General features: G+C 41.0%; 2 protein-coding genes across 2 annotated transcripts in view; one reads left to right on the forward strand and one right to left on the reverse strand.

The window, feature by feature from the left end:
• The window catches only part of ERICH6 (glutamate rich 6), a 31,586-nt gene extending 25,781 nt beyond the window's left edge, over nucleotides 1-5,805 (forward strand). Inside the window, exons 13-14 of the mRNA XM_032483731.1 lie at nucleotides 1,800-2,028; nucleotides 5,438-5,805. Of these exons, the coding sequence (XP_032339622.1) occupies nucleotides 1,800-2,028; nucleotides 5,438-5,701 (493 nt within the window). The 3' untranslated portion in view covers nucleotides 5,702-5,805. The remainder of the gene's footprint in view (nucleotides 1-1,799; nucleotides 2,029-5,437) is intronic.
• Nucleotides 5,806-12,332: 6,527 nt separating this feature from the next.
• The window catches only part of SELENOT (selenoprotein T), a 33,018-nt gene continuing 30,762 nt past the window's right edge, over nucleotides 12,333-14,588 (reverse strand). Inside the window, exon 6 of the mRNA XM_032486431.1 lies at nucleotides 12,333-14,050. The gene's annotated coding sequence lies outside the window, so the exon portion shown is untranslated. The remainder of the gene's footprint in view (nucleotides 14,051-14,588) is intronic.

A 14,588-nucleotide genomic window follows, 5' to 3' on the forward strand; every position in this document is an offset into this window, starting at 1 on the left:
CTAAATGTCCATCAACAGATAACTGGATAAAGAAGTTGTGGTATATTTATACAATGGAATACTACTCAGCCATAGAAAAGAATAAAATAATGCCATTTGCAGCAACATGGATGGACCCAGACCCAGAGAGCATCATTCTAAGTGAAGTAAGCCAGAAAGAGAAAGAAAAACACCATATGATATCACTCGTGTGTGGAACCAAAAAAAATAAAAGGTCACTATGAACTTATCTACAAAATAGAAACAGACTCACTGACATAGTAAACAATCTTATGGTTACCAGGGGATAAATTTACAAGTTTTAGATTTGCGAATGTTAGCCACTATATATAAAAATAGACTAAAATAAGCAAACAAGTTTCTTCTGTATAGCACAGGGAACTATATTCAATATCTTATAATAACCTTTAATGAAAAAGAATATGAAAATGAATATATATGTATATGCATGACTGGGACACTGTGCTGTACAGCAGAAACTGACACATTGTAACTGACTATACATAAAACAATTCTATATTACATGTGGTAGGGCATGATATTAATAGTCACCAGATGGTCACTGGCTTCTAGAACTTTTCCCCTACCAGTGAAGCCCTCTGACCCACCAGCTGAAATCCTGTGCCCTCTGATGTGACTCCCTGATGCTCTCTTAGCCCCTCTAGCTGCCTCTTATGTAGCAAACCCACATCTCCTGCTGGACTGAAGTTCACCCTGAATCTTTACCACTACATAACATGTTACCTGTACACAGGATAGACTCAAAGAAAGTTTATTAAATAAAAAATTCCTCAAGATAATTTTAGCCCAATGTTATTTTAACCCACATAGCAAGATAAAACTAAATCTCCCTCTTCCCAGATACAATTAAGTTAATCACCTCAATTTCTCACTTGTACTTTTGCTGTAAGATTACTGCCACTAACCAAAACTGAGAAAATAAGATGTGAATTATCTTACTCTAGCTGGCCCTCAAAGCCAATTCATCTTGTTGAAAAAAATAATTTATTATCAAATTAAGCCACTACTATACCTGTTCTCTCTCCTCAAGAAAGAGATGGTGATCCAAGATGGAAAAAGGTAAGAGCGTGAGAAGGAGCTAACTGAGTAGAAAGGCGCTCACTAGTGCTGCTAGATCTGACAGCTCAGGGCTGTATTTGTAGGTACTGTAGCAAAATGTGGCATTAGCGACTCTAAGAGATTGGGGAAGCCTCTTTGGTCTCTGTTCCCCCTTCTGCTCCACTACAGAGCTCTTCTGAACCACAGTGATGTCAGAGATGTTCCCTGAGCCTCTCCTGCCCACACCTGGTCCTGATGAGAGGCCTCCTGAAGGACTCCTCCCCACCCCCAGTTGTTGGGTATTATTAGAAAACTGCTCTCTGTACTGAGGTCAGTTCGGCCTTCCCCAGACTTATTCCCACTGGCCTTCATTTTGGCACAGTCTAAACACTGGTCTTCTCCCCTCTTTCAGGAAGAGCCTCTTTTCCTGTATTTCTTCTCATCCAGACAACCTTTCTGCCCCCTCTTCATCCTCCCCAGCACATCATTTTCCATCCTGGTTCCATCCTTTGGATCCATCTTGGTTTATCAGCAGGTCTTGAATTATATCCAGCACTTCAAATTAATATAGAATTCGGCCACAGTGTTATCACTCCTAAGATTACCTGAGGTTCTCCACTATTCATAATGCTATTGGCTAGTATAAACTGCTACTCCCCTTGGTTAGCAAATGACAGGGCTAGTTTCACGGCTGAATTATAATGGTACTGTTTCTGATTTTTAATTTCCTTTCTGCCCAGGGTATACATCAATATCTTGGGCGGTCAATATTCAGATCAAGCTGGCAACAGAATAAGGGCTTGGAATTGGTCAAGTTCTGTCACTTCCTCACCCTTTGTTTCATTTAAACCTGTCTTTCTGGCTTTGAACCATTATGTTGGAATCCGCATCTTAGAACAAGACAAGATTTCAATCACTTTTCTAGCAATGGGCCAACAGGCAAGAATCAGTGTCGGAACCAAAGTGAAGGTAGGTACATTTTTTTAAAACAGTTTAAACTATTTAGAATAATAAGAGTAAAATTATGTTATTACTGATAGATTATACTTGTGTGTAATTTACTGTGCACTACTGTGAATTCTGGAATTCAGTGAAAAAATACTGAAAGTTTCATATGGATTTGAGGCAGCCTTACAGTTTCTTCTTCCTTAGAAATTCCTTTTAGTTCAGACTTGATTCATAACACATTTAATGAGTGTTCCCTCTGTGACTGAGTAGTGCAGCTTTGGGGATTTGGTTTTAGGATTTTGTGTTTTGTTGGGTTTTCTGTGTGCTCTAGCAGAAAGCCCCTGGCTTTCTCTCCTGGCTCTGTCAGGAGAGCTGGGTTCTGACCCTGCATCTCCACTTGGTGTCCAGGAGGGCATTAGAAACTTAACAGAGCAAAATGAGATTTGAAAGCTCGCTCTACTTTCTGCCTTCTCCATCTCAGAAAATGGCATCTGCATTCTTTCAGTTGCTCAAATCCAAAACTCTGGAGTAGTTACCCTGCTCTCAGTTTTACAACCCCACATCTTTTATCTGCAAGTCCTGTAAACTCCAACATATCTCCAGACTCCTGCACTCCTTGCATCCTTCACTACTGTCACCTTTGTCTGCCTCATGTACCCAATATGCCTCTTGTTAGAATTATTACAATAGCCTTTTACTGAGTTTCCCACCTTCCAGTCTTCCTAAAGTCTATTCTAACGTGAAAGTGGGAGTGATACTTTGAAAACATAAGTCTAGTCAAAACTATCTAGTGACTTCTAATCCTATTCAGGGTAAAAGCCAAGATCCTGACTTGCAATACCACATGTGATCTGGACTCTCTTCTTTTAACATTCCCTTGTTTCCTACCCACTCTACTCCAACCACACTAGCCTTTCTGCTGTGCTAGACAATACTAGGCATGTCCCTGCCACAGGGCCTTTGCACTTACTATCCCCTCAACTTAAAATGTTCCCCCTGCCCCATTTAGCACATAGTTGCTGCACTTCCTTCAGTTTTCAAAGTCCTTTCCTGACACCCTGTGTAAATTCGCAGCCCCCCTACCCCCACCTCCACCCTGATACTCTGTGAGTGCCTCTTTGGCCATATGTATGTCACAAATTCTAATATGTAATGCTTTCATTTTTTCCCCCTAGTTTATAGTTTCTATTTTGATTTCTTCAACTCAGTAGTTATCAAATTTTCAAATAGTTTCTTAAAGTTTACTACCCCCTTTCTTGTTAATTTCTAAATGGTCAAGGAATATAGCTTACAATTTTTTCTGCTATTTAAAATGTATTCATTTTTTCTTGGTGGTTGATGACATAATCTATGACTGCTCCATGTATATTTGACCCTCCAAAAGGTGTATTATTTTTTGGCACAAAATTGTGTATGTCTAATTGTTCTATTCACACTTCTCTCTCTATTCTTTTTGTCTTGTTGGTTTATTTCTGAGAGATGTGTAAAAGCCTCCCAACATGATGGTGAATCTGTTCATGTTTCCTACTATTTCTATCAGGTTTTGCTTTATATGTCTTGAAGCTCTGTGGTTAGAAAATTAAAGGGGTCGACTGTGTTCGTGGTGAGGTACAGCCCTCATCCCTGGGCCAGCTCACTTAGCTGCCCTGCAGCTGAGCCCACTACATGACTCTGTGTCTCAGAGAGTTTTGTTATTCTGAAAAAATTTTAGTATCATCAGTATTATTTCCAATTTCCCTTTAAAATAATGGTCTTTGCCTTAAATGCTATTTCCTATGATGTAAAATTGCCACACATGCTCTCTTCCAGTTAGCATTGGCTTTGTACATTTTTTTCATCCTTTGATTTTCAACCGTTTTATGTAGCTTTGATTTAGATGTGTCTCTGGCAAACAGCATATAACTGGATTTTGTTGCTTTCCTCAACCTGACAGACTCAATCTTTTAATATGTTGTGTTTTAATGGTTATTCTAACATTGTTAACATATCTTTTTTTCTGTATGCATAGAGCTAAGATCTGAATCCTCCAGGTATGTCTTTTCCTTGACAACAATTCTCTCAAATCCGTAGGAAAATAATAACACTATATATATATATATATTCTAAGACCTTTCTCTGGCTACTAACTCTGTTTCTTTGAGTATTAGTACCTCTGATAGATAAACCTGGTGCCTCTCGTTGGGCATCCCCATTCTCCCACATTCTGCCAGCTGTGGAGAGTGGTACGGGCCATTGAGGGGTGGAAGGCGAGCCCCAGCAGCCAGCCTCAGCCTGGGGGCACCGTGGCTCACACAGAGGGCAGGGCAAGGGCTGCCTCCCACCCGACCATCCTCAGGTCTTCCTTAGGGCCCCTCCTCCTTCCACTGCTGTTGACTTTGAGCTCAGAACGTGTGTGCTTTCTCTCTCTATGGATGTGGTCCCAGCTGCTTCTCAATTTTCAGGAATTCCTTAAGATTACTCCTGTTGATGAGTATCTTGCCTATTTTCTAGAACTATTATCGATGTACTCTCTAAAAACACTTTCTGCCATTTTATGGGATTTGGGATTGAGGGAAAACTAAAAATGGTGATCCATTTTCAGTACTCAGCCATCTCATCCTCCTCTCCCCACCTCCTCCCTCCCTCCCATCCTCCCTCCCTTCTTTCCAATGTGGGGAGAGATGAAAATGCAGGAAGATACTGCAAATTCTTGGATCTCTGGCAGGTAAGTGATCACTCTGCTTGCAGGAGGTAGTAGTTGGGTTTGCATTTAGCCCGCCCCACTGAGGCTACGTGCCCCAGTGAGACTGGTCCTGAAGCCCCAGCCTGGAAACACCTCCGGCTAACAGACCTTCACCTTCCTGCAGCTGCAACGGGACAGCATCGGCCTGAATCACCGAAGGCTGTGAGGGAGTGGGGAGAGCAGAGGACAAGGAAGGGTCTTGGGGAGGTTAATGTGGACCTGCCTCCTGGAAGAAGGGGCACATTTTAGGAGGAAGAACGGTGTTTTAGTCCTTTTGGTCCTTCTGAAAAGCCCAGCTCAGGTGCTAGCCTCTCTGGGGAAGGCTGCCCCTCAGGGCCTTCCCAGCTCCAGGCCAACACGCACCGTGCTGTCCACATTGGGCCTTTCCCAGAGACCTGCCTGCAGCATCTCTGTGTTCCCGTCATATGCTGCTAAATGACGTGAACAAACTACACATTTGAAAGAAATTATCCAAATTCTTTTTGGTCTGGCCTGTCCTAGTCTCTCGGATCTCCACAGCATTTCAGCTCATACCCATTCAGGTTTGAATTTCCAGTACTGCCCCTGTTTATAGATAATTAGACTCAAGAAGGAATCCAACCCCAAATTCGTGCTGCCTCTGGTTCCATCTCCTCCCATCTCCTGGTTCCACAGTCACATTTCCACCCTTGGACCCTGAGTTTCCTTTTCTTTCTCTTTGCTGAAAAGCTAGAGAACCCTGAGGAGATCCCAGCGCTCCGGTACCTGAATGGAGATGATCTTCTTCTGCTGGCCAGTTTAATAAAGATCCGACGCCTGTTTCATAAACTTGAAGGATGTGTGAATTTCCCCTCCAGCCAGGTTTGGGAAAAATTAAAGCAACCTTCCTACCTTTCTTCACTTTCTGTAAAACTAATTGCCCTTTGTCACAATTCTGGTATAAAGCAAGACACAATAAAAACAATAGCAGCTATGATAAATGAGAACATTTAACTAAGAATAATGGTGCTTTCATTTGTTTTGTCGAGTTTTTCTCGGAGCAGGGGGTGTGGGGGGCGGGTTTCAAGTAAAGTGTATATGACTAGGAAATACCAAGAAATGTGCTGTATTACAAATTTAGAGCACATCCCAAGTCCTCACTGGTTTGCATTCTTAGTTGGAAAATGAAACAACTCACTTTCGGGGCAGCAGAGAACGAGCAAGTGAGCAGAAGTGTCCCCATCGGCCAGAGTTCCGTCAGGAAAACAGACAGCGGAAGGTACCAGGTGCTTCCACCCAAAGGCTGGGGAAGTGAAGGTCAAGGAACACCCCTGCTGGCTTCCAGGAAAACTGGAAGTGAGGGAATCTCAGGAAGCCACGAAGGGCCATCAAGGGAGACAGTGGCAGGAGCTCCTCAGAGGAGCGGCAGCCTCACATTTCAGTGCAGGCAACAAACAAACGACTGCATCCCTGAACGTCCACCTTCCCGCTGCTGGTGGACGACGGCTGCTGCTCCTCTCTACCTCCCAAACCTCAGGCAGGTGCCTCTCCCTGGGGAATCATAACAGGCTCCCACTGGGAAAGGATTATGGGACAGTATGTGTTTCCCCTTCCCAGGGGTGGGAGGAGGGATGCTGCTGAATTTGCAATGACAGCCCAGCACAGCATCCTCTGCTCAATGATAACGTTGCCTTAGAGCACAAGGAGTTGAGAGGTGGACGTGGAGAACCCTAAAGACGTCCTTGAAGCACCACACCCTGCCCTCTCTTGAGCCTCCCCAACTTCTCGGCTCCCTGTTCTCTAGAAGAGAGAGAAATGTAGTTGGAGGGGCCATCCCTTAAAGTGAGTAACAAACTTGGTGCCAGTGTGTAGCAAGAGGGATTATGCCCATCCACCGGTGATTCACCAGTCAGTGCAAGGTGCTAAATCATGTTGTTTTCCCACTAAAAGCCTGCTGAGGAAGTGCGGGGAAGGGACCGGACAGCGCGGCTAAGCCTGGGGTATCCCACCCATGGAGGGCTGAGCCCCAGGCAGCAGGAAGGAGCTAAGCTACTGGGAGACAGGAGGCTGGTTCTTGGTACTAATCCAGTCACCACCTTTTTTAAAATTTTAAGCTGCCTTTGATTAGCTTACTTTTTAGGAACTGTTCTAACACTGAGGATTCGACTGCCTTATTTTGTCATTTCCACTCTTGCTAATCTCCACTGCTGTCTTTGTTTAAAAAACAAAAAGGTTCTTAGATTCCTATCTTGATCAGTGCTAGGTCGCTCTCTTTGCCTTTTGCCTCTTCCTTTTCATTGACAAGTGAGATTTTATTTTTCTATCAGGTGAAGGAAATATCTAATTAGTTGAGCTAATATGTTTCAGTACAGCTCTAAGCAAACAGCATACTTCAGGACAAGTAACAGTCACAACAATCACATCATTAAAAACTATTTTGGGGGTGCTGGACCCGTGGTAGATACTGGATAAGGCCTTGATTAACTGGAGATTGGCAGGATAATGAGACATCTTTTACCAATGTTGCTTAAAGTTTAACAACAGAATGTTATTTAAAATTATCTTAATGATTATTATGTATAATAAGAGAATTTATGTTGCTTCTTTAAAAATGTATTAAAAATTAAAGTGTTTTCAAGTGAAAAACATTAATATCCATAACTATCTATTAGGGTTATATTTCAAGGCAGTTATATTTATTTAAGAGATTCAGTTAAAAATGACAATAATAATAAATCTTTTTTTGAGTATCTATATATACCAAAACTGCATTGGAATATGTCATAGATTTTATATATCTGCATTTCCACATGCCTGTTTCAGGTAGTATCAGTTTTGAATAATCTACTCTGTTAATTTAGGGGGTTCCCCCCCATTTTTCACAAAAACTGCTTCAAAAAAAATTGAACTCTTCAAGCCATAAAGCTGTCATATAGCAATATTGCATAAATTGACAGAGAAGAAAACGTTAAATGTGTAGGTTTTTCCTGATGAAAATGTTGAAGAAGTTACTGATGTACTTAGAGCCTAGAGTAGTACTACAAATCCTCGTCTCTGATTCCTCATCTCAGCAACACGACCTTCATTTCTGTTTATGCATATTTTAAATGTTATGTATACACTTCTGGACAGATAAAACGGTCACCTCTGAGAAGGTACATGTCTGCACTTCACAGTAACTGATGAGTAAAGAAATGAAAACCTTTTGCTCCAGGTGAAGCTGGCAGCAAAGTGAGCCGGCAAAGCCTTGCGGGGTTGAGACGTGAGAGGCACGTCCAGCATGTGGGCCTGCGCGCAGCTCCAATGGTGCACGAGCAGGAAACACTTTTCCTGCTAACAAAAGCCATACCGACTCATTGTAGAAATGCTGGAAGATTACAGAAAAGCACAGTTGCCCCTTGAACAACATCCTCCGCACACTAAAAACAAAAACAAACCCCCCTGCAAATCATTTAGAGTCATCCGTTCCTACCTGCTGTTCCTGGGCATCCGCCATTCCTCCGTAGCCACGGTTCCTCTGTATCCGCAGTTCCGCATCCGCGGATTCAACACGCTGGGGATCGCGTAGCCTGTGGTACTATGGTTGAAAAAAAATCCTAGTACAGGCGGATCTGCGCAGCTCAAACCCCTGTTCTCAAGGGTCAACTGTGTAAAGTATAAAGATTTTATTTTACTTAAGTATAACTGACCTGCAACACTGTTAGTTCCAGGTGCACTATTTACGATTCGGTATTTCTGTGCATTACAAAGTGATCACAACTGAAGCATAATGATTTTAAAAGCATTCGTAATTTCACAGATGGAGACAGCCATTTCTAATATTGTGCCTTCTTTCCAGTCCTTTTTCTATATTTGTGTATGGTTGTGGTTTTGGAAAAAACAACAAAAAACCTTTCAAGCAGGGGAAGAGGGTAATTAGTCATTGCCAATAAGAATTTTGAAACACAGGAAGAAAACTGAATTTCTACTCCCCAAAGAAAGCTGTAGAAAATTAAACTAAATTAGAGAGCTACAAAATAAGCTAAGTAAATGCACCGTATTTGTTCGTAAAGTGGAAACAAGTCTCTCATGGAAATGTTGGTATTTCCGTTTTTACTGGTAAATTTACTACCAGTTTATTAAAAATGAGTGAATGAATAAATAAAGCAAAAGCTTTTATTAGAGTCTAAGTTGTTTTAATAGATGTATCTAAATAAAAGTGGTAACGTTTGGGATGCCAATCACATCGAGAAGCAAATATACTTTAATAGTAATTTATTAAAAACATGGAAATGCATTTTTTCCCCAACTATGTTAGAAAATACACAAAGGGTAATTTAAAAAAAGATTTTACTTCAAGTTATTTGTCCTGATGATTCTGTTGTCTCCTATTCCTGGAAGACAACAAATGTCATGGATTTTGTTTAGGCTCCAACTCATTCCAGAAACAATGTAAGGAATCTTTTAGGCATATAGCCAATATAGAAAAAGAAAGTACTTTTAAAACAGGTGAATATAGTTGAGGTAATAAGCAAATAATATGAAATGAGGAGTAAAATTTTTTCCAAAAAGCATCACTTTGACAAAGCCTAAATCCCCTCACTAAAGTTGGCCTGAGACAACCTATAATGAAAAGATAACCAACAAGCTAGTGGATCTTCCTTAAATTATATGTTTCCTTGGAGGGAGTGCTCTGTGTCAGTTTTTCCTCCATGACACAGAGTGAAATCCAGGAATTAGGAATACCTTGGTTTGAGCCAATCTGAAAAATCAAAAGCAGATGATAAAAAGGCTTATGCATGTCCAGAGCCAGGAAGAGACCCACAGAAGTTTCTCTGTCACACCTTGTGGTGACCCAACACTGAATAATGCACAGAGGAGTCTAGGAGGAAACAACTCCTCTGTTCGCCTCCACTTTTTGCATGCTTGCTCCATAGTACTGGGAAATGAAAGCGACAGTGTAACATCCATCCAGACTCTTCAGAGATGATGCCCTATCAAGTCATTTTTCAGATAACACAGAGGCTTCTCCTGTGTCAAATTATTAAGCAAAGTAACAACACTCTGGAAAAGTAATCAGCCTCTGGTTTTCTTGTTTACATGAAAACATATTAGCACCTGACGAATGTTAAATGAATGAATGAATGACATGAAATCTCTACCAGGGATGATATACAAGGCCAGGGAGCAAAATTCTCAGTGTCCCTCCGCTGTTCTATTGGTGCTTGATGGCTGAGTTTGAAAATAGACTAAAATTGACTCAATTCAAAGTCTAGATCCCACTTCAATCAGTTTGTGGAAAACCTGGTTTTCTTGAGCTGAGCTGCCACAGATTACAAACTTCTATCAAAAACGCAGCTGGCACGCTCCAAATTGAATGTGTTAATAAACCAAGTTTTCATTCCAGATCTAGAGTTCACTCCATTCATTCTTTTGCTCATCTGTTTAATAAACATTTATTCAGTGCCTACTTTGTGCCAAGCACTAGTGATGAAAAGCTAAAAATCACAGTTCCCTATCCTCAGAGAAAAGGAGACACAAAAAGAAACCATGACCAGTGAGGTAAACGCAGAGGTAGAAAGAAGTACAGGCAGCACCAAAAATAGAGCACCTATCCCAGCCCAGGAGCCAGATGTCATGTGGGGTGAGGGGAGGAGGCGGAGTCACAAAAGTGAGCAAGTCAACTGACCAAGCTCAGAATAATCACAGGATTTCCCCCTAAAAGCAACTAGTAATCCTTGAGTAGGTCCACGGGCTGCAGGAATCACAGGTGATTCAAATGAAGCCCAAAAGTCACAGGTGCCCAGATGATGAGTAAATGAATATACGCTCAGCCCCTTTAAGGAGCTTTCCACACCATCAGATTAGCAAGAACGGACCAGAGATGACTTGAGCAAATCCTACCCCTAAGCAAGCACTTACAGAAGCCACAGTGACCTCCAGAAGCATGGAGAAAGAGGGGCAGGGGTCACAGGTTTCACTCCAGGCATTGAAGAAGGTAGAGGGGCTCCTATCCAAAGAGAAAGATTCAGTGTGGATGGAATTAGTACATGAGATCTTGGGACATCTCAGAAGGGAACAGACAGCATTGCACAGAGCACCTATTCAGAATACTCTCCAGGTCCTCAACGTTCACCTGCTTCTATAGCGCATCAGTGGGACGGTGAACATCAGAGAAGTGACAGGAAAGGGTAACAAGTTTGCCGAGTAGAGAAAGCATCCAGGTGTACATTCATTCATTCAATAAAAATTTGGCACATGGCAGCCATTATACATGGGGATAGCCCCGTGGGGTTTATATCCCAGTGAGAAAAACCTCAATAGCGTTGGGAGACCAGAAGGGAGAGTTCTCACACCCTGCAACATAGCAGAGCCCAACAAGGAGACTTCTTTCCTGGCAAGGACTCAGCCACTGAAAAGCCATGGACTCTTTATTTATTATACCCTCCCAACCTTTCCCTCTCTATAAAAAAGTTCTCCTTCCCTTGCATGTATGAGGTGGGCTGGGGGGGGGGGTGCTTGCACATGGCTCACTACATTTGCAGACCCTGAACTGCAATTATTCACTGATCCCAAATAAACCAATCTTTCCTGGAGAAATATCTGGCAGTCTATTTATTTCAGGTCAACATCTGTAATGCACACAGGTAATATTTATTTATCTAAAAATATGCACTATATTTTCCTGTGTTCATATTACCTGGCTTCTTTTCTAAATGCCCAAATCAGGCAGTAATACTATATACTTCCAAGCTTTGACAATTCATTCACTGTAGCATTCCACAAAGATGGAAAAACCTAACCCAATCCCCAATTCCACAAAATTAAATGATGTTTTATGAATGCTTGTGCGACCAAAAGGTGATATGATGCTTTTCCATTAATTCTATAGCAAAATAAGAGCCAGGAGACAGGAGAAAATAATCCTCCTACAGATGCATATATTGCTTGCAGTTTAAATCTCACATCACCAGCAAATTTCCAATGACACTAAGACTGAAAGATGGTTAAGTGACTTCTCAGGTCTCACAGCTAATCAGGCAGTTAGAAAGTGAGCCCAGGTCTTCAGACCCCCTCCAGTGTCCTCCTCTCTGTTCCTCCCCTGTGTGCTCTCTGCCCAGGGCCAGAGCCTGGAGGGTAGCGTGTTGAAGGAGAAGCCATCAGTTAGACAATCCAGGACCATGGCCTAGCGCTCCACCAGCCAGCTGTGTGCCTTTGGGCTACTTACCTCCAGGAGCCTCAGTTCTCTCAGCTTGAAACTAAAAAAGAATATCAACTTCCCACGGTTGTAGTGGCCACTACAGAGAATGTATATTCAGCCCACCGCCTGCAGAAAGCTGTGCTCGCTGGTGGGAACCACTGGGACTATTATAGGAACCTCCCAGTCCTTCTGACCAAACCAGGGAACAAATTCACCTTCCTTCTGTGGATTAATAGAATTAGAAATAGATTCTAGAGTAAGGTTAGCTAATTAGGTTAAAAATTAACAGGAACTGGAAACTGATGCCAGAATAGAATGACTTAATTATTGCTATGAAATAAGCTATACTGATAAGGATCAACAATAGCAGAAGTAACTCTGTACTACACAAACATATTTGTTTCTTCTTCCTGGACAGAGAATGGATAGAAAGTGCTTACACAAAATACATTCACACAATTTCCATAAGCACACATTTTTTTGCAGTGTTTACTATTTATCAGTCCTAAAACAGATGAATTTGTAAAGTATACATAAATTTCTGCTTTATGAAACTACAAAGACAAGGTTTAAAATAGACTACATTCTATTGAATGGACCTTGGCCTTCCAGAAGGAAACAAAGCAATCCATCTAGACCAGCGATCGTCACTTTTCCTTTCTCCAGCCCTCAAAAAAATGTTAATGCATGTTCTCCCTTGCACATTTTTCTGTTGACATCCATGACTCATCCAAAGTTTAAGCAGTTGCAAAGAATCTAGTTTCCAATGTATTGTAAATCTTGACATTTTGAAATAACACACTACTTTCTTAAATGAATCCAATGGAATCTAAATACCATGGCAATACGATACCTGCAATTATCTCTTAAAAAAAAATCTGAACTCTTTTTAATGTTCCTCTTCTTCTTCTTGAAGTTACACTTTTACCCTACTTCCTTCAAAGAAGTTTATTGGACTGTGATACATTTTTATGCTTGAAGATCTGTAACTGATCATCTGCTCATACTTCTTGACCACGACAGTATATATTTATCTTTAAAATTTTTAAATTTTATTTCCTGTGGCCTTAAGGTTTCAAGTGTTCAAAAAAGTCATTTTGATTGAGTTAACATTACAATCACTAGTAGCACATAATTGATCAAAACAACAGGACAAATTTTGATAAGCGGAAAGTAAAATTTTAGTGGAAAACCCCTTGACAGTGATCTTCAAATTGGTGGTTGTCAATTACTGCCCAGGCCCCAACCACTAGGACCTAAGGTGAAAGAGGAAAAATTTTCCTCCCAAGTGTCTGCGTATGTGCATAATGGTATTTGTTTCATGATCAAAAACCACCTCCATTTTGCACCTCATATGGTGGGGAAGTTGGACAAAGTATATTTCAGGCATCAACTCTATCCTGGATATTCAGCTAAAGCTGATCCCCTGGAGAACCCTTCACCTCTGGGTGTCCTTATACCTCCAGTTTAAAGATCACTATGCTCTCCACTTTGGTATATATGTTAAAGTGTTCACGTAATAAGTGAAAAACCCACAATGTGCATATAAAATACAAATATATTTTATATTTACATACACATACATTTATTTTATATTTATACACACATACACACACACACACTCAGATGGCCTGGTTCCACCCTCTGATTCTAAATTTACACTGGGCTGGGATGGAGATAGCTTCAGTAGTTTTTCAGAGTTCCCCAGCTGATTCTAAAGTGCAGTTGAGACTGATAATGGCTGGATGAGGGCTAAAAAGAAAAGAGGAAAAAAATCCCCTAAAAGCATCATAATCAGCACAGACTCCCACCTACAGTGAGACCACAGTGCATTGTGGGCACTGTCAGCGGGGCCTGTTGTTTTTTGTTTTTTCCTTTTGTGCTGGAAGGGGAAACCATCACCTCCACCATGAAGAACTCTAGGACATGTTACTGTCTGGGAATTTGGGCACAGGGAAAGGGTTCTTCCTGGTAAAGCATAGTGCTCATGCAGAGATCAAACGGACAGTCTTCAGACTTACAGGAAACATGCTTTTTTTTTTTTAACCCAAGTTTTAAAAGCAGTTCAATGCATCCATTTTTGTGTAGTGTCATTATCTTCTGCACTGCAGGGCATCCTCTTCCTCAGTAAGCAATGTGTCTTGTTTTCCTCTGACTGCTTTGTAAGATTTTTCTCTTTATGACTGGTTTTCAGCAGACAGGAAAACAATAGAAAAAAAAAATCAATGAAACCAAAAGTTGTTTCTTTGAAAAGATCAACAAAATTGACAAGACTTTAGCTAGACTGGCCAAGGGAAAAAAGAAAAAACCTCAACTATCTTAAAATAGGAAAAAAGAGGGGACATTTATATAACTTACAGAAATGAAAAGGATTATTAGGGAATACTATGAACAACTGTATGCTAACAAATTACGGACTTAAATGAAATGTACAAACTGCCAAGAATACATAAAATATTGAAACTGATATAAGAAGAAATGGAAATTTTGACTCGACCTATATATAAAGAGATCAAATTAGTAATTTAAAGATTTCCACAAAAAAAAGCCCAGGCCCAGATGGCTTCATTAGTGAATTTTACCAAACACTCAGAAAATAATTAATAGAAAATTTTCACAAATTGTTCCAAAAAATAGAAGAGGAGTGGACACTTCCCAACCCATCCTATGAGGCCAGTATTACCCTGACACCAAATCAAAGATAGCACTAGGAAAGAAACT

Source organism: Camelus ferus, chromosome 1 (assembly GCF_009834535.1).
Source record: "Camelus ferus isolate YT-003-E chromosome 1, BCGSAC_Cfer_1.0, whole genome shotgun sequence".
Lineage (NCBI taxonomy): Eukaryota > Metazoa > Chordata > Mammalia > Artiodactyla > Camelidae > Camelus > Camelus ferus.